This window comes from Choristoneura fumiferana, chromosome 4 (assembly GCF_025370935.1).
Source record: "Choristoneura fumiferana chromosome 4, NRCan_CFum_1, whole genome shotgun sequence".
NCBI classification, from domain to species: Eukaryota; Metazoa; Arthropoda; class Insecta; order Lepidoptera; family Tortricidae; genus Choristoneura; species Choristoneura fumiferana.
Window position 1 is genome coordinate 5,696,299 of NC_133475.1, and position 21,151 is coordinate 5,717,449.

At 40.9% G+C, this 21,151-nt stretch overlaps 2 protein-coding genes across 2 annotated transcripts in view; one reads left to right on the top strand and one right to left on the bottom strand.

Moving 5' to 3' along the window:
- Tusp (WD40 superfamily protein Tusp) overlaps positions 1–17,184 on the top strand; it is a 79,700-nt gene extending 62,516 nt beyond the window's left edge. Inside the window, 9 exon segments of the mRNA XM_074086665.1 lie at positions 2,407–2,860; positions 2,863–3,561; positions 3,564–3,821; positions 3,824–3,862; positions 6,127–6,200; positions 6,203–6,330; positions 7,502–7,646; positions 8,458–8,667; positions 9,871–17,184. Of these exon segments, the coding sequence (XP_073942766.1) occupies positions 2,407–2,860; positions 2,863–3,561; positions 3,564–3,821; positions 3,824–3,862; positions 6,127–6,200; positions 6,203–6,330; positions 7,502–7,646; positions 8,458–8,667; positions 9,871–9,987 (2,124 nt within the window). The 3' untranslated portion in view covers positions 9,988–17,184.
- LOC141427331 (RWD domain-containing protein 1) lies at positions 16,588–20,772 on the bottom strand. Its single transcript, XM_074086664.1, has 5 exons — positions 20,572–20,772; positions 20,298–20,500; positions 19,233–19,376; positions 18,263–18,449; positions 16,588–17,524 (listed from the first exon to the last, which is right to left on the bottom strand). The coding sequence occupies exons 1-5, from the start codon at positions 20,639–20,641 to the stop codon at positions 17,412–17,414; spliced, it is 717 nt and encodes a 238-aa protein (XP_073942765.1). The 5' UTR covers positions 20,642–20,772; the 3' UTR covers positions 16,588–17,411.
- Between the last annotated feature and the right edge of the window lie 379 nt (positions 20,773–21,151).

Genomic DNA, 21,151 nt, shown 5'->3' on the forward strand with positions numbered 1-21,151 from the left:
CGTCATCCTGACGCATGGGCACGCTACGTAGGTACCTAATCACATACGCCTCCAATACACACTACACGCCATATAAGTATCTTGGTAAACCGCAACGTGAATGGCCACCACATACATACATTTCACCACCTAATCTACCTGCACGTTTTAATACCAGCTATTATAATAGAAGATAACGAATAATTTCAAACAATCATGTCATAATAATAAAGTTAAGCGTCCACTGGATCGGAAACAGAGCGTACGAGGCGTCGGTATTTACAAAATGCATTTATAGTATTTTATACAACAGTTGTATAACAGGGTTCAAAAAAGGTGAGTGGCGTGAGTTACGATGTGAGCTTTAGCGAACATCGTAAAAAAAAGACGCCACGAACTTTTTTTGACTTACTTATACAACTTTGCATACAATACTTTTTCTTCGACTGGGTACTTATTATTAATTACCATACAAAATTAGGGAAATAGTACCTAACCTTTAAACGTTTTCATACTTTATTAAAAAGTATTTCAAACTCAAAGAGAATGTAAACAACAATAAACAAGTGAGAAATATGGAAATGTCAAAATTTGTCTAAGTTAAATTTTGTTTTTAAATTGATTAACGTTTACTTGCCTGTGACGATGTTAAAAATATCCGTTACCTACTTATGTTGGCAGGCTATGGATTATGTTCGGAAAGTTTTTATTCGTATATAAAATATGTAACTGGCTGCCCCTTAGCCTGTCCGAACGTACGAATTAAGAAAAAAAAGTAAATGGTTGCAGTATCGTTTTAGCAACATTACTTACGAAACAGGCTGTTATCGAGAATAGACAATATAAGTATAGTATATAGTCTATTATAGACTTTTCCAGAATCTTGATATGTATGCTTGTTATATTACTGTTTGTGATAAAATAAATCACAGATTTATTAATAAATGCCGATCCAGATCACGCAGTCCCATAGAAATCTAGGTATATAGGTAGAGTCATTCACGATGACGCGTGCCGTGGTTCTTATTACAATTTCATTAATGGCAAATTTTGATAAAATCACGCGTCTGTAGATGGCACTCAAAGCAACAAATCCGTCCGCTTCGTACCTACGGCTCGATTCCGAATAATTCCGATGCAGTGGACGCTTAGCTTATATTGCAAATACGGTAGATACATTTACATACCTATAAGTACCTACGCGAAACTATTAGCAGAAACGTCAATTAAAGATTTTAAGATCTCACGACTCTGGGAAGAAAGTTTAAGGGGTGCGTATTCCTACAAGAAACCGTTATAGTTTCGCCATGTCCGTCCATCCGCAGCTTAGAGTCCGTTAGTTCTAGAAAGCTACAATTTTGCATGGATATAGTATACAGTACAGTAAGTACAGTATAGTAAGTCCTCGAGTGGCGACCACGAACCGGAAGACGAAGCGTTAGCAGGCCTCCCACCAGGTGGACTGACGACATCGTGAGAGTGGCGGGAAACCGGTGGATGCAAGTGGCGAGTTGTCGTTCATTGTGGCGTTCTAAGGGGGAGGCCTTTGTCCAGTAGTGGACGTCTTCCGGCTGATGATGATATTATACAGGTGGAAAGTCGTAAAATAAAAAAAAAATTACGGTTAATTAGTACTTTCCCTAGGTACTAGTAAGATGGAGGTAGGTAATTTTTTACCTGACTGCAATAATTTTGTAATACCTATTTATTGTTGAATGTAAGCTACAATTATAGCTAATGTTGTTTTTAGGGTTCCGTAGCATAAAAAGAAAAACCGGCCAAGTGCGAGTCGGACTCGCGCACAGAGATTTTCGTACAAATTTGTAGTTATTTATGAATATACTTATCCAGTCCAAATTTCATATGTCAACATCATCAACGGAAAATATACCCTACAAATTTTGATTCCCTTGAGAGTGTCGTATATACGTTTTTTGCGGCATAAACGACCGTATCTTTTTTTTTACGTTAACTTTGAAAAAAAATTTTTTCATAGCATCAAGTCAAGGGACTGTCGACTTGTGTACCTATCTGGTTTTCATTTCAACTTGATATCTTCACGCGTTTCCGAGATAAAGGGTCTTGACAGACTCCCTTTTTTTCTATTGAGGTACGGAACCCTGAAAAGAACCCTTATAGTTTCGCTATGACTATCCGTCTGTCCGTCCGTCCGTCTGCGGCCTAAGAGCTGTAATTTTGCATAGCCAATGTTGGGAAAAAGTATTTTTTAACCGTATAGTGTCGGGTATCGTTTAATAAAAAGGAGTTGGTACGAACCGTTATTTATTTAAATGAGTTTACGGAGGGAATAAGGAAATGTAATCATTCACTTAAATTCCCGGGGCACTACCTATATACTATGCACTGCCACTCGTGTACGTACTCCTAAGTTAAAAAAATAATACGAGTAAAATTTGGTAATTCCAGGACGTCCGTCTAGTGGAGGTGACCTCCAACATCTGGGGCACGAAGTTCAAGATGCACGGCCTCGTGAAGAACGTGCCGGCCAACCTCGGGCAGGTCACGTACAAGACGTCGCTGCTGCACCTCCAGCCGCGCCAGATGACGCTCACCATCGCCGAGCTGCGCGACGACCAGCCGCCCGCGCCCGACCCCGGCTTCAACCCCAACATCTTCAGCGAGGACGAGGAGGACGTGTTCCCCGCGCGCCGCGCGCAGGACCACGCCAACTGCAACCTGCCGCCGCCCGCCGCCGCCGCCGCCGCCGCCGCCGCCGCTGAGCCCGCGCCCGCGCGCAACAACAACCCCGCAGCGCTCGCGCGCGCCGAGTCCTACGACGAGTTCCCCTACATCGACACCGGCGAGCCCCCGCCGCCCGCGCGCCGCGTCGCCACCCCGCCCGTGCCCAGCCGCCACGCCATCTCCCCCTCCGCTGCGAGGGCTCCGTCCCCACCCTCCAGTCCCCGAAGAATGCGGTCGCCCCCACCGACATCATCTTCGAACGGCCCTCGCCCCAGACCGTCTCCTGCGGCGGCCGGGGCGACTTCTGCGGCGGACGCGCCGACTACGGCGTCCGCGAGAATAGCGTCTCCCTCAAATCCAACCTGTCCAACATCGAGCAGCAGACGTTCAGCCTAAACCTCAGTCTGGAGCCGAGCAGGCAGGTCACGATCAAGAAGTGCGACAACCACGTCACGGACAACTGCCTGTCCAAACTGCGCAAGAACATCTGCAGCCGCGGCGGGGAGGCCGCCTCCTTCGAGGTCAACACGCGGATACTGAAGTCGCTCTGCAACAAGAACTACGAGCACGAGGTGCACCCGGACGCGCTGGGGCGGCGCGACACGCTGCGCGGGCTGCAGCGCGGCGACGACCTCAGGTTCATCGACGAGGAGGCGCCGCCCGGCGTGCCCATCAGCCCCGCGTGCGCGCCGCCCGGCGTGCCCATCAGCCCCGCATGCGCGTCCAGCCGCGACGCCATGACGCGCAGCTGCAGCGTGGGCTATCTGGACATGGTGGACCCGGCGGCGCTGCACGCGCGCGTGTCGCTGGCCGCGCTCAGGGGCGAGCCGCCGCGCCGCCTCGTGCTGGTGGGCGACGGGGGCCGGCGCCGCCGCCGCCGCGCCGCGCGCCCGACCCGCGCCCCACGCTCCGCAAGTGCGGCAAGTCCCGCAGCCTGGACTCGGGCGAGCTGTCGCTCGAGAAGGGCAAGCGGCAGTCGCGGCTGGACTCGCTGGAGGGCGGGCGCGCGCCGGAGTACCCGGTGTGCACGCTGTGCCGGCTGGTGGCGCCCAACGACCGGCGCGCGCCCGCCCCGGCGCCCTATGTGTGCGCGGCGTGCGCGCCGCCGCCGCCCCCGCCCGCGCCGCCCAGCCCGCGCCCCCCCTCACCGACAGCGACTCCGACTACAGCAAGTATTATAGTTAGTACGATAAGTAGACGCTTCTCACTCCACCTGCGGTCGATGGTGAGGTACCCCGGAGCCAAAGTGGTAGATTAGATTGTCCGTAGCGCTCACGCGTATTAGAGCAGCCTATTGAATCGCTATCCTGATGAACATTTCCAAACGATGCGATGCTTTCTAACTCAAAAAGCTTTCCGGTTTCTTGAGCACGAATTGCATGTGTCTACTTCTACATTCAAATAATAACCACGCGAGTAGAACATGGTAACGTGTAACTTACGCCACTCTACACTTTGGTTGGTTGGTCTGCCATATCAGGGGATAATTTTGAGTTATTTCAGAAATTTTATTGTACCTACCTAAAAAAAATTAAATCCCTTTTAGAAAAATCTCGACTGAGTATCTTTAAAATTAACTCCTGATGCCAGTACTACTTTATAATATTGTAGTTAAAAAAGTATCTCGGAAATGAATTAAGGGAATAATTGTGACATAATAATGTACAATAATGTTTCTCTAGATTTGTTCCCGGGTGTATAGCTAACAGCCAAGATGTCATTGTAATGTTGAGATAATTAAAAGTCGTCATAATAAATGACATCAATAATCTGTACTTGCACATGCTAGAAGCATAAAGTAAACCAATGAACATTGTTCATTGGTTTGGTGAGCACTGCCACTGGCTTGACGTAGCTTTCACATCAAATAAACAAAAGGACTTCAAACATCGTCAGAGCGAAGAGCTCATAAGAACAGCATTTTTTACGCATAAAATTGCTGCCATATATCAAGGCATATATGTAACTAATTTTTTCGACTTTCTGTCCGCTAAGCCCAATCATCCGTATTATTTTGCCAAAGTTTGAAACCGATTGACACACACTAAGATATCTGACTCACCTGTAATCCCACGAGTTCTTTGGTCAAATAGGGATGTTGACACCATTAAAAAATAATCGAAGACACGACTCCAGTAAAAAAGCGCTTTATTTTAGCCCTGAAAACCAGATTAATTTTCGATTAATCTGCAAAATTAGATTTTTTGTTGCTTTAAAAAAAATGTTGATTCAGTGTGCGAACAAGTGACGTCATAAGTTGCTATTTCCATTCAAACTTTAAGTGAGAATTGTGTTTTGACAGCTCATAAAAAGTACGTCAATTGATTGGTGGTGTCAACATCCCTATTGTCTTACTCTTAATGTCTTCTTATTATCATCTCTTACTGTCTGGCAGAAAGAAACGATTATGATTCCAACCAGTAGACAGTATGGCTAATGCATAATTTTAATTCATGAACCACCATGGAATCTTTTCAAAGGAAGAGTCATTACGATTTTCCTTGTTAACGAATGCGATGTCACTATGACGTTTACTGTGAAATGGTGGCTCATGAATTAAAATCCTTGACCGTATGTTTGTTTATTTGATCTGAGTGAAATTTCATGTTAAAGAACTACAATTTTTATTGAGCTCTCTATGCCCTCTTGCATATAGTACCTAGTGTATAGGTACTCGTAGGTAAAACTTGATAGAATTGAAAATACAAACTGAAATATAGATGCCTAGAAAACCCAGAAAAATAAGACCAGCACTGGGAATCGAACCTAGGTCCTCGGAATTCCGTGCCGTGTGCTATACCGCTACACCACTGCTGGACTAGATAGAATTTGTTCGAAATTGTTATTTTTCTTCCAGCCCATTTTTCTACTTTGGAAAGTTAACGTATCTAATACATACATACCTACTTACTACTATATGAAAGAGGCCTTATACCACGAAGTGTTAAATTATAATTTCGTATCGTACCATTGCGTTCACGCACAGCATTTAATACGAGTGTAAAGGGACTATACATTTTCAAATTTCAGAGTAGCCATCTGGTTGTAGTTCATTGATATGGATCTCCGCAAAGTAACCTTTGAATCGATGAGAGTTTGGTATTGTACAGGACAGTTGCATGGTGCTAAAAAAAACCTGGGTTTAATTTGGGTTTATACTTCGTTTTTTTAGCATTCGAAAAAGGGTAAACAATCTTGACGAGTCTTTTTATTGAAAAACGTTTAAAAAAAAAACAGTAACTATTACTTATGATACCAAAAGCACGTAAATGATCATATGTCCTTGCTAATTGTTACATATTCGCTGTGACTTATTTTTCAAAAGTGTTTTTCAATAAAAAGACGTCAAGATCGCTTACCTTCTTTCTAATGCTAATAACGAAGTACAGGATTTTTGAAGAGCTATTTTGGTGTTAGTGTTGTTATACGCGTGGTGTCTCGCAGGTTCCCTGGAGCAGCTGGCGCTCCGGCTGCTGGCGGCGCGGGGCGGGGGCGGGGCGGGGGCGGGGGCGGGGGCGGGGGCGGGGGCGGGCGGCGCGCGCGCGAGAGCAGCTCGGCGCCCGCGTCGCCGCGCCCCGCGCGCTCCACCCCCGCCTCGCCCGCGCCCAAGCCGCGCCGCGCACGATACTCCTCAGCCTCGCCCATCAGGCGAGTCATCAAATCCATACTAATATAAAAACCGGCCAAGAGCTAGCTAATAGGGCTAATAGGGTTCCGTAGCCATTACGAAAAAATTAAGTAATATTTTTCTAAGGATTTCGTATTTTATACGGAATCTTCCAAGTTTAGATATATTTTATACCTTAGGCTGCTATTTACTCATAAACTACTAATAATTCTCTAGCAAACTTAGCCGTTATAGTTTTCCTTGAAAGTTTGATATACTTCTACCATCCTGATTTTTTTCAAATTTTTCCACTCACCGGTTTAGATTTTAGAGGGGGAGGAGACGCTCAATTTTTATGAAAATTTGCACTTTTAAGTTGAATATTTCGCAAACAAATCACTGATCCGAAAAATCGTCTTAGCAACCCCTACTTATACAGATAAATGCATACTTAAATGCATATTAAACATTCAAGACCCGAGAACAAACATTCGTATTATTCATACAAACATCTGCCCCGGCCGGGAATCGAACTCGGGACCTCATGCTTCGTACTCAGGTTCTCTAACCACTTGGCTATCCGGACGCCAAAGATCGCCATAGACTACCGTTTTCACAGCGAGAACTTTCGCACACATTTTTAGAAACTCAAGTTTTTCTCTAAGACCGCGGTCGGCAATCGTTTAACAGGCAGTGGCAAATTGAAATAAAGGCGGGTCATAACCTTGACAATAGGTATTTGTGATATGAAAAATTCGAAAACATTTTGTTTGAATTTTATTAAAAAATTAAACAAAAACATCAAAATAAAACGGATCCCAAATGCTCACATATTTATTTATGTACCATCAGCCAAGTAACCACTTACTTTTGCCACTTACTTGGCTGATCTATCAATTTTTAAACAAGTTCCTATCAAATGAATAAGTCGCTAAAGTCGAACTTTCAAGTTGACAGACACGTCTATTGGCATTATTGTTTTATGACATGCAAACGATTATCGACTTTAGGGTGGTAGACCACATATTCGGCTGATGGTACCTACCTAGGAAAGTTTAAAACACTTATTTATAAAACAGTCAGTGGCTGCTAGGTATATGTACCTAGAGCCGCGAGCCGCGATAGTTTGCTGCGCGAGATAGAAGCACCAACCTCAAGAAGGTACCGCTTATACTTATAGAACCGCTAGAATTGCTTTCGTTTGGTTTGCAGGCAACTCCTGAACTCGCCGCTGCTCTCGCGGCGGCGCAAGAAGCCGTCGGAGAGCTCGGACGAGGAGTGTTCTGGCTACAGCGAGATCAACGGCCGGAACTACCGCGATCTGGAGAGCTTCCAGAAGGCGCAGCTCAGGAACAAGGTAAATCGCCGAGAGCCGTTTCAAATGTCAGTAAGAGGAGGAATCCACAAAAGCCAATATGAGCGCATTTTATCATGTTTCGACCACTTTTTGGATCCAATTTAGTTGAAATTAGGTATACATATATGTATGGCAGTGGCGAGTTATCGTTCCTTGTGGCGTTCGAAGGGCCTTTGTTTAGTGGACGTCTTCCGGCTGATGATGATGTTGTTACATATGTGTGAGTGCGGTGACTGTACAGTACATATAAGCTGGTAGAGAAATATTGGTGGTCCAGCCAGGATCGTCTCTGCAAAGTGTAACTCTTCAACGATTAATGGCATCAACTTGAAACCTACTACGGATATGTGCTTTTTAGGGTTCCGTACCCAAAGGGTAAAAGCGGAAACCCTATTACTAAGACTTCGCTTTCCGTCCGTCTGTCCGTCTGTCACCAGGCTGTATCTCATGAACCATGATAGTTAGACAGTTGTAATTTTTACAGATTATTTATAACTGTGGCCGCTATAACAACAAATACTAAAAACAGAATAAAATAAATATTTAAGGGAGCTCCCATACAACATTTGCTAATGTCTAATGAACGTTGTATGACGGTACGGAACCATTCGTGCGCGAATCCGACTCGCACTTGGCCGGTTTTTAAATATTTTTTATTATGAGAAGGAGGTAAACGAGCAAGCGGGTCATCTGATGGGAAATGATCACTGCCGCCCATTAGCACCAACTGGATCACAAGTACAGTGAACAAGAAGTTAAGTCAGCAAAAAAAGCTTTATTAATATGATATTTTTGACAAACTCATTTCCAGCTAAAGCGGGCAGGCGGCGTGTGCGCGCCGGAGCCGCGGGCGGCGGCGGCGGCGGCGGCGGCGGCGGCTGCGGGCGCGCGGCGGCAGCTCGTCATGCATAACAAGGCGCCGATGTGGAACGAGAACAGCCAGGTCTACCAGCTCGACTTCGGGGGCCGCGTCACGCAGGAGTCCGCCAAGAACTTCCAGATCGAATACCATGGGAAACAGGTAACTATAGTAGATTGTACAACAAGAGCATAAAACGAGCCATTTTACCCAAGACGTTCATATAGCCACCCGAGCCGGTACGGCGAGGGTGGATAGACACGTCGAGGGGAAAATGGATTTAATGCTCGAGTTTTACACTCTGCCTTTCACTTCGATGGTGAGGAAATGAAATAGCAACAGTGAAAACAATTGTTCACTCACTACGTAAATTTTATTTTTTATGCATTACTATATAATTATATTTTTTTAGTTTTAGTGATTTATTTTGATTGATTTGATTGATTTTTAGTTTCATATAAATAAAAAATGTATTAAAAAATATAAAGAAACTTCTTTGTTTGTGGCTGTTGACGTCTAAATACCTTGGTCTTAGACGAAGATTTCATTTTATGCACTAGTCCATAAAAAGTCATTTTATGTCGCCTAGATCCAGCATAAACACCAACTTTACGAGCATGAGAAGTGAAAAACTTATTTTAATGACACCTGAGAATGATGAGGTTATTTTAGAGACAACAAAGAATTTTTCATGAGCGTCGGGGATTGCCAAAACTCGCCATGCTTGGCAAACGGACTAGTGAGCACATTATAGAGTAGCTGCCTAGAAGACGCGAGCTGCCCATCTTCTGGTATTATCGCTCAGCCGGTTTCTACGGGAGGAGGGGGGGGGCAACATTCTAACGCCGGCGCCCCACGGCCACTTTTTCCACCTTAATAATTAGTAGTATAAAGGGGAGGCGTATGTCGAACAGTGGATGTCCTGCGACTGATGATGTTGATGAAGAATATTGCAATTTTTAATTTCCTCGCAATCCAAGTAAAAAGCATGTAGGTAGAACTAGTTGATAAAACTCATTTTACCGGCGACTTAACTAACGGATTAGCCGTCTAATCGTATTAACGGTTTAGACGTTTATGAGTTAATCAACTTTTGAGTGTATGTTATTCTGTTCGGTAACTCAGGAGACACACTGTGATGAAGAAAATGATTGCAATGTATGCTATTGGCATGCTTAGGAGGTTGAGCCATGAAGGAAATGCCTTAAAACTCCTAACTTTTAGTGGTCTATAAAATCATACTTTTGATAAGTAACTCAGGACACGTTACCATGGCAACAAGCTACTTACACTAAAAAGTAGATTGTCCCTATATAGGTACCTAAGGCTGAGGAATCGACTGTTTTCTAAATGACGCTTTTTCAGGTGATGCAATTCGGCCGCATCGACGGCAACGCGTACACCCTAGACTTCCAGTACCCGTTCTCGGCGCTCCAGGCCTTCGCCGTCGCCCTGGCCAACGTCACGCAGCGGCTCAAGTGAGCGCTCTCCCGTCCTAACACGGCCTCCGTACCAGTTGCAGTGGTTTCACCGTCTAATTGCTTTTGTACCCGAGCACTAAGTTGCGTCCTTATACTTATAATGTCAATGAATGTACAGTACCCGGCGATAAAGATTGCACATCGGTCTTCGGAAAAAGACAAAATTGGCTGTTCACAACTATTTCCGAACACTGGCGACCGTCCATCAATCATCGTATTTATTAAGTGACGTTTTATATCAAATAAATACTGCACCTTTATGGAATTAATTAGTACGTCAAACTAATGACAAGTCAACTTCGGATATCTATAGAGAGCTGTTGCAACTACTAGAAAAAGGATAGTTCCCTCTTTTTCCTAAAGATGCCATCGTACAATTTAAAGTTTCAACAACTCTTTATTATATATTTTCATCTAAATGCGTCCGTACTCTGCACCTGTACAACGAATGACAAACGTCACATAAGTAGTGTGTGACAACGCTATATGAAGCCGAAATTAGCCAAGTCTCTTTCCAAAGACCGATGTGCAATCTTTACGGCCGGGTACTGTACCAAGGGGTTCCTGTGACAGGCTGGTTGGCGATAGTATGGCCGAGGTCCGTTTGACAACTGCTGCGCTACTACGAAACTCGAAGTTCGTCCCGTGCGGTCCCTCTGACACTTACACTATTTAATACGAGCGAGAGGGACCGCACGACACGAACTTCGTGTTTCGAGTTTCGTAGTAGCCCTGCTGTGCTGGGATGCACATGCTTTATCTGGATCGCGTCGATACATTTTGAATGCTGCGGTATAGACCTCACGCGCGATCTATTGGCACAACAATTTGGACATTTGCGTCACGTTTGTTATTGGTTTAATAAATGAGCCAATCGCAAGCAAGAGTGTTACTTCAAACGGACCTCTATACTAACGCCATCTAGCGAGATTTCCCCTGTAAGAAAACCCTCGGATCGTTTTTTTTTATAGCTAAGCTTTGCACTTTCCACCAGTACTAGGCATTCAAAAACAACCCTAACTAGTGCTTGTCCCACATCTTAGCACTCTGGTGGAAAAGCAGCCTAACGCGCGCTCGACACAATCGTATTCACCATCCCTTTCCGACACTATACCGTTTGATTGAAAGAGATGGTCAGTACGAAGTACGCGGCAAGAAGACTGGCCACCAACTTTTAAACCTAACTATATTGATTTTGGGATGCGGTATACAGTATTCTTGGGCGGATAGCAACTTTTGCGTATTCTTGCGTGTAATTTTCTAAAAGAATCTAGTTTGCGGAATCGATACTGCACTCGGCAAATTATTATTTATTAATAAGCGAAGGCTAAAATAGCTCGTAGTACCTTCTGTGTTCAGTCGGTTTCCGATTATAAGTATTTTTAACTTTTCTATGCAATTTCTATCTGAATGTGGATACTTATTCTATGGCACCGACCATACACGCAAACAAAGTCACCGCTCCCAGTACGGAACCCTAAAAAACGGCACCTTATAAAACATCAAATTAACTAATTTATAATAATAATATACGGCATATTAACTCAATATCCAAAATATTATTGAGGAGTTGAAGATTAAGATTAACATATATATGTATGTACATTTTTTAGCAAACAGTACCACTAACATGAGTTTACAGTGACCGTACTCGATAGCGACGGCGTAAATACGGTATTTGACAACTTCTGATTTTGCCATATCTTAATATTATTATGAAAATATAGATTAACAGATAGTGTTTAGCGAAGAGAAAATTTAAATCGGTTGAAAATTAGATGTATAGTGATTTTTTGAAAAATCTATATACCTGTCTCTTACTCAAACGCTTTTCTCTATGCAGCAAGTATGGCGGTACTGGCGTGTGACGTCACATGCCAGTATGTCTTTCTCTGTCTAATCTTGAATTTCAAACCTTTATAACTTTGTTATTTGTAAAGGTAGCTTACAATTTTTTTTTTCTATTCGATAACAGGCATTGTGTAGTTTTAATTTATAAAACATATACAAAATAGTCAAATACCGTATTGTATGGAGAATTGTACAGCGCCTCTACAAATAATTTACACGGTCGCTATCGAGTACGGTCACTGTAAACTCATGGTAGTGGAACAGGTCAAGTTGCGATTGCCTGCCGAGCGCAGCAATGGTTCCGTGAACTATATTCGTTTAGAGTAGTAGGTGTAGGTACGGTTAACGCAAGAGAGAATAGTTATTGTAATGTTATAGTTACTTAGTAATGCAATGCATTTAAGGCCGATTATGATACATTGACTTACCAACTGTCATTCTTACAATGTTAATAATTAAATTTATCTTCTTCATCATTAACATGTGACAAATAATAACGCATGGTAGTGGCATACCGAAGGATGATTTCGATGTGTGAACAAGGATATATATTTTTATGCTAATAATCATCAAAGCCCTAGGAAATAACTGAGATCATACTATGTGTTTCGTTCAAATACATCCGACACATTTTGTATTTTGGATCAACCACAACCAGTCCAGAGCAATAGCAATGACAACAAAAAAACTCCTTAATAGCTAATTAATAAATAACACGCAGGATTTAATCACGGCTTTAAATATTGCTAAAGTTATCTCGACGTTTCGGCCATAATTTTACAGTGGCCGTGGTCACGAGTAGACGAGTATGTACTTGTGACCACAGGCGCTACTATGTGAACGAAACGTCGAGATAGTTTTTGAAATATTCCGGGTCCCAGCTCGACTGCTTCACATTTCTACGTACCTGTAAAATACCGTTGACAGGACAGTGCAACGTGCGCTTTCTCCTAGCCAAAAAAGTGACCACATTGTTCTTGAAAAATATTTAGTAGGTATGATGCGTGTTTTGCATTGTTTGTATATTCTAGTAGAGACAGCAACAAAAGTCCTACTTCTACCACTTAAACTATTTCAGCATTTAGTTACGACAGGAATGCAAGTGTGAAAAGCCTTCTGGTTATATTGAAGATGTAGGTTTTACATAATAGCCGAGAACTCGAATTCATACAATCCATTAGAGTAGAAAACCGAGACATATTGAGACGAGACAAATATTTTGTACACAAGCTTAGATAGGTAGCTTTGAAACTTTTTCCATTCGCGCCGCGGGCGTAAACTTGTGATGACCAGCTAGAGCCTTAACACAACACTAGTTTTTTTACAAAATAAACGTCTTAATCTTAAACGTCTCAATTTATAATACCAGCGCCTCTAGCGGCGCACATCGGCAACAAACTGTTCCAAATTACTTCACGCTTTGAACGCGTTACGGACATTACGGCGAAAAACTTACACTAAGCGCTCTGAGATCTTAGACAAGACTTCTACCCCATCGAAAATACAAATTGAGACATGGATGCACAGAAAAAACCAGAAAAAAAGACCAGCACTGGGAATCGAACCCAGGTCCTCAGCAATCCGTGCTGCGTGCTATAACCCCTACACCACTGCTGGACAGGTATCTAGACACGAATTTTTCCTATGCATACATATCTCAGGTTGCTTATTTCTACTATGCTACTTAAGCAGCAGTACTAGCGACATCTATGTTTTCGTCGACAGAAGTCACATTATTTCGAAACCAACCGCTCACCCAGACAAGAGATGTCGCTACTAAGCAATCAAATTATGATTGTTTTTTTTTTTGAGTCTTTGTATTTTTTATTTCAACTCCAAATTTGTTACTTTTACGGGTATCCCGTGAAATCATATCGAAAATACAAACTGAGACATGGATGCACAGAAAAACCAGAAAAAGAGACCAGCACTAGGAATCGAACCCAGGTACCCGTACCCGTAAAAGTAACAAATTTGGAGTTGAAATATGAAAAAGACTCCAAAAAACCAATCATAAGACTTCTACCAGCGTAAACGCTACACACCGTGCAATTAGCAGCGCGACGAGCATTTTATCTGTTCATTGCGTGTGCTGTCCTGCATGTAACTATAGTAACAGTCAAGGGCAAAGATATCGACACGGCCAAAGTTGCAAAAATATGTATACACGGCCAATGTCAAGTGCATAAGGTCGTGTACTTATACATATTTTTGTAACTTTGGCCGTGTCGATCTTTGCCCTTGACTGTATGAGTACGGCGTGCGTCTCGGCCGCGCAACGCGCAATGAACAGAGAATGCGCCGATGCGGTCGTGGCTGGCATCTTGTCTATGGACACTGCGTAAATATCGCTGGCTTACTCAATGCTGGTTTTAAATATTTGGTAGCTAATTTAAGTTCAAGGTTGTACATTGGGTAGTTTTAATACCAAAAATAGCAGTACAAGCGAAGGTATCTAAAGTGATATATTTAGGTTAGGTAAAAGAGCAGCCGAAGGCTCATCGGATAGCGATATCCCGACAATGCCGTCGGCGCGGACTAGTCACTCTATACCCAAAGGCCAAGAGTAAAACAATATTTAGGTACAAATATTAAATATTTTGTCACAATAGGCGGTATGTCTGCCGACCCCTATCAGATACTGTATATTGGCCTATAGTTAGCGTTACATTATTGAAAGTCAATGTTGTTGGTCCATTTTTAAATGAAGTGACCTTTAATGTTTTCGATAATTAAGTAAGGCTACGAGACTTCACTCGATACTTATACGATGGACGCTTACCGTGCAGCTACCGAAACAAATAAAACATCAGAGGGAGATGTTATCACATTTGTCGCCTCTGATCGCTTACCTTTCGTTCTATTCAAAAGCTACAAATTTACAGCACAAATGACAGTTTTTAGAGAACTGTAATAATTAGGCGGTAACATAAATTATTGAACTCGTATTGCTGTACAGTAGAATACATAAAGTTAAGTTTGCTACCAAAAGCAAAGGCTAGTTTGTGCCTGCATGGTTTGTATGAGTGAGCGTCCATGTTAAATTGGAATTCTATGTATTATTCCAGATATTCAAGATATTTTATATTATTTCATTGTTTAGTATATAGATGTTATGCACTGAATTCTTCATATACACCATGTTCATTGTTTATTCTATTACATTATGAAACTTAGTACCTGTTCATTATTTTGTTTTGATTTTTGTTATTTAGGTTTTGTGAAATGTTATTATTTGTTAATTGAGTTCGGCCTAGCGTATCTTTTGTTTCTTATTAGACATTAATTTGCTAGAGCCAAATCATTGTACTTAGTAAAATTATTATACCTACTTATACTTACACACTGTAACATCGTGTTAACTGTATTATTAATATTATTATTGTTGTGTTGTGTGTATTTTCGCTGTAAGGTTCAATTCAATTTATAGCATATTTACTAGGTTGCTGATATGAGGTCCATTATGATATTGTCATGATTCAATTATACTCATGAATGTTGTGGCCAAACCCATAAGAAGACCAAACGTCCGTTAACTGCTTTGTTTGAAAAGATAATCGTCTTGGGACCCCGGGTAAGTTGCCGCACTATTACTGTTGCTGATATATTACTGTTTACCGTAGACTGTGAGACCCGTAACCATTGACGGTTCTTTTTTCGCACAAAATAACTTCTTATCTTTCCATGGTACATACCTCTACCCAAAAACAGTAGTTTTGCGGTGTGTACAAGAAAAGTGAATTCAGGACGGTAGTATGATTACAAGATCTGTTTAATTTTCAGTACTTTGGGTAAGGAGTTAAGTATAGTCTTGAGTGAATATGTGCAATTTGTTATTCTACTGCTCATAGCTAGACGGAACGAACATATCTCTGGTTAATTATTTATCTATGGAGAACAAAATGTGATGCGTTTTGATTTTCGCTCATTATTTTAAGACTGCACATAGTAAATATATTTTGTGATACTCATTTTATTGTTTTTTAAAGTAATTAATGGTTAATTAAAATTAAGTCACCGTAATTTGTAGGTATTGGAAAGCCAAAGTTGCATTTGTTTTGTTTGCGTGCGTAAAGCTTGCTGCCCACGGCCTCACTGTCTGAGAGGAAACGCACATTATGTCAGAAAGAACAATATTTAAGTACCTACAGATTAGTTATCACTGAGTTTACGTTTATATTCTTGTATTTTAAGCCTGTTGAGCCAAATTGCTGAAATTTTCGAAAAATTTTGATTACGAATTTGTATTTGAGTGAATGACGCCAGTTAACTACTTTTATGTTAAAGCATGTCACACATCCTCTTGTTTTTTTTTTTTGTAAATTTCGCATGACACCATGTGACGTTTGCGTTTCAGAGTTGCCTCCGAAACTGGCGAATTGTGCCAATCCAAGTCATTCGAGCGGTCGACAGAATGTAGATAGAGATTTAAGACTAAAATGTGACGACTTATTCAAAAAAATTACACTCGGTATTCATGCAGTTCACCATATTTGTCATCCTTTTAATAAAGGTGCGCGGTGTTGACCGACAAGCGCGTCCTTGCAAGAAGCTTGCTAAGGGTTAAAACGTATCTATCCATCTCAGACAGTCAAGCGCCGTATGTAGCAGCGTATTAATAAGTTACATTTCGTTACCTGTATGTTAATGTGTTTGTTGTCACCCTCGCTTTTTATTTGATGTTCCACTTGTCATTTGTAAATATGTACCTACTATAGTGACAAAGTGTAAATAAAAAATATTCTCCAGATAAAAAGGCATCTGTGTTTTATTTAACCGATTACTTACGAATAAATAACTGTAGCATAAAGCGCGACATCAGGGTCTTTTCTTGGCCATTTTAACTAATAATGACTGTATTTTTTGCCTTTCACAATTTAATATGAAATTCAATGAAGCTTTTACTTTCATTTATTTTGACCAAAAGTTCCGAGTCTTAATCCTCCCAAGTTCTGAGCCCAACTGTATAATAGGTAGTATGTATTTCTAAACTTCATCACAAAATCGGTGTGATACTATATGCTTGTCCTTTATATTTGGCTCCGTGGCATTTGGGCCCGTGTCAAATTAAGCAGCATAAATGAAAAGCAGAGGAAATAAATGGCACTTCATGCTTCTTAGACACATTAAAAGTGTTGCTGAAAAAAGTCAGGTAAAAAGATATCACAGAATCAAATACAAACATAAAATAACCAGATTGAAAAACAATGTATTAAATAACACTAATTTGTGTTTTTTTTTACTTAATAACCTATGCCAGTAAGCCATTTGAAACTTGTTTAAGTTCTGAATTTTTGTAAGGGCTGAGTATTTTCAATTTTGTTAGTTTGACATTTATTAGAGGAAGTTTTTTGAGAGGAAAAAATGTGTACTGAATATATTAGGTAGTTACGAGTATCTTCCTACTGTACTGATTTATATAAAGTATGCTGAGAATTGGGAGGTTAAATTGGAATCAAGAATAACCAAAGCATACGTAAAATCACTTGCATGAGAGGCAACAAATACCGTCATTATTTATGATACAATAGTTCAGGTGGGCGGCGCCCCCCGCGGGGAGCGCGGCACCCCGTGCTAGTCGCTATCGCTGCCGCTGCGGCCCGGGACATAGTCCTCATCGTCTTCGTCCGATATCTCCAGGTCATCCAGGTCTTGGAAGAGGGACTCGTCCACTTTGACAGCGTCGCCTGAGACAAAAAAGTTCGTTGAGTTACTAGTAAGCATAACTCTTTAATGCATATGGTATCATTTTTGGTGTTGTCATGTGCCCGCATTGTGTGCAGTGGCATAGCTATTGTATGGCCAATGGCCAGGTGGTGCAGTGCACCAGGGCCCCGGACCCCAGGGGGCCCTCTACCCTAGGCTTTGAAAAGAGAGAAGCATAAAAGAAAAGAGAAAAAAATGTTGTGAGCAGGCTCTAGCCTTTTTTTTTAGGTACTTAAAAGTTCAAGCCACGTGGAAAGAAGGATGATGGCCCGATTCTTTCTCTATGCACCGGGGCCCTTGTCCACCTAGCTACGCCACTGATTATGTGGGGATCATCTTCAAGATGATTGGCTATGTAAGCCACTTGCGAGCACATGACCAACACTGACCGTGTTGAAGCTGTTGCCATAGCCGAAATCAATCAGATCAGATCCACTTTTGTTAATAATTTTGTATTGCAATTTGGATTTCTTTGTCATGAACTAAACACATGCTTGGCCTAATAATAAAATTGATATTTCATAAACATCATGCTGTAGTTCATCAATATACATTATAGTTAATTTAACAAGATATTAATCCAATCAGAGAGTGTTAAGATGCATCTCCCAACTGAAATAATAAGGACAGTACACAGGGAGAAATTGACTAGCCATGAAATTTAGTTTATTAGTGCTTGGGATTGGAATTTGATTAGAGAAATTAGTATTAAAGTTTACCATCATCTAGGAATTTCAGGTCAGACTCGTTGAGTGTTGTGTCTCTTAGGAACAGTTCTTTGCCAGTGAGTTTGTTATTTCCTTTCAGCTCCTTCTCCCGTTTGGCTGGAATACCCATATCAATCTCAAACTGTTTTCTCCATGCCAGGAAAGATTCTACTGTGACCCTGGTACCTTCAAATCTTTTCTGAAAAATGTACACAGATATCATTCTAAATATTGTTTTTTTTTTGGAGTTTAAATAAACTTCGAAGTTAAAAAATAATCTTTAAGTAATCATAAGGCATATAGAAGTATGCATATTATGTTGACTTTCACCTAGAGTTTTAAAAATGTATAAGTTCATACATTTTGATATTTTCGCCCAGTGCCTAGAACACTTGAGTTACAGATATTGAGAGGGAGTGCAGTGCGCTGGCTGTTCATTGCAATATACTTATAATGTGTTTAGGGCACCAAACATGTGGTCTAAGCTTTAAAAAAAATTGACAGCAGTGCACGTGTTAAACTGCTATAAGCTACAACACTCAAAAATTATTCCATCTGATTCAGAAAACAGTTTATTAATAATTATAACTTTGCAACTTGCTTATTTAATAAATAGAAAAACTACTCACAAGTAACCGATAATTAACTAACGATATAAAGATTGGTTTAACTGGCCTCCAGTTAGCAAGTTATTTAGTTAAAAACTTGTGTTGCTCTCGTCATTACCACCTACCCGCTTTAGTTCATAGATTTTTGTTCACCATGTTTGTGTGGTACCCTCTCTTACCTAGATTTAAGTTAAATTAATATTGTTTTTCTCTATAAGTGATTTTTTTGTAAATCTTTTGAGAAAATAAATATCTTAAACCATAAACCATAATGTTTTTATTTGAAACTTAAATACATAGTACCAAGAAAACAGACACCTGCCAAAACTTTTAAAAGGTTCTTGTCAAAAAGGATGGAATTTAAATTCATATACCTGTTCCGCCTCTTCATCTGCTTTGATTTTGGCGAGGACCTTCTCCTCCCTTTCCTGCTTGACACAGTCCCACTTGTCACTCAGCCACTCCTGGCCGGCCGATACTAGTGTAAATACCATCACCATGCCCAAATTTTCTTTGGCCTGCAATTCATTATTATGAATTAATTTGAAGTTACTAACTCTTCTCCAGTAGCCATGTCATACAAATTTTTATGATACAAATTTTTACATTTTTAGATATTATAGATATAATATTTATTTAGAATTTTAGATAGCATTCATAGGACAACAAAAAAGAATGTGTTACTGAGAGATACCACTTTTGAATTTAGTAGTAATTCTAAATACACCAGGGTTGCAGAAATCCACGCCAATTTAATTGAGTACATCTTGTAATTAGGCAGTGCTGAACCCAGACATGATACAATGGACTATTTGGTGTTTAGTTTCATCTCCGGCAAGTGGCCAACAGATGTTAAGAGAAATAAATATTACTGGTTTCTATATTCTCCCGTCATCAAAACAATTCAGTTCCCTGAAATAATATGCTAACAAATATTGGATGCTTGGTTACTAAACACTTGAATTCTATACCTAATTAGACAGCTTTGATAATTGGATACCAGCATGCAAAAGAAATACCCAATTACCGCAGCTGTAATGTGAAAAGATAAATAATTCTCAGAGAAATTATCCCTGTGGTGGCATCTCCACTCATTTTGCCTAGGCTATAACTCAATCAATTATAATAATAATATTAGTGTTGCAATTACTATAACAATCTATTACTTTGAATTTCTCATTCATAAGTTTATGCAATATTTGTAAATATAATAAGAAAAAAAGAGTAAGAGTATAGCAAAAGGGGCCAGATTTTAGGACAGAAAATTTACGAGCAAAAATTTTTTTTGTATTTTTGATAGTTTTTTTTTTAACTAAAGAAAACATTAAAATACCTTTGCTATTCCCCAACCAAAAAAAAGTATAGCCATGCTTACAAGAATATCAGGGGATTTTTGGGTTAATTTATTCTCTTACAGTTTAAAGAGTAAAAATCTGCACCTGTTCCATTAAATGAGCAAGCAATTCCTCTTTGTCAACGATGTTATCGAAGTTCTCTTCATTTTCAATCTCTATGATGGGCACCTCATCGGGATATTTGGATGTGTACGTAAAGGTGAGCTGACATGCCAGCCCTTCTCCGTCGTCGAATCCTTCCGACTTTATCGGAATAGAGAACTTGTGGAAGGGCTCTGTTTCTAAAACTGCAATAAAAACCATTTAAGTAAACCAGAGTACGAAATTACTTTTTGCATTTCTTTCGCATAAGACTTACTTTGCATATCACCATAATAGATGGAGTCTAAAGCTTCTACCTCGCTGGTTTGTTCATAATTGTAATCCATTGTTGTTTTTGTGAGTAACAAATTCGCGAAATATCTTAATTCGATTCCATGGGTACACGCCGCCACTAGTGCATTGAATTAAATTGAAACATGTATTCAATTGACAGTTGTTAAGTATATTTTCTTACAAATTTTTCGCGTGGTTACACAAAAAATGCTCAAACGCAAATGTAATCGAATGACTCGAATACACCGGAGTACTATGAAACTCGAAGTTCGTATCGTACCATCCCTCTCACTCTCGTATTAAATAATATAAGCGTGAGCGGGACGGTACGATACGAACTGCGATTTTCGAGTTTCGTAGTAGCCCAGCAGCCCGTTCGTTACTGTCAGTGCAATGTCAGTGTCATCAGTCAAGAGGCGCGGCCACATGCACATGCAAGTCTCTCGACGCTCGTTTCCAGCGTCAAATCTGGTCACGTGACATATAGCGATAAAGCTCAACGAAAACTCGAAGTTCGTGTCGTGCGGTCCCTCTGACACTTATACTATTTAATACGAGAGCGA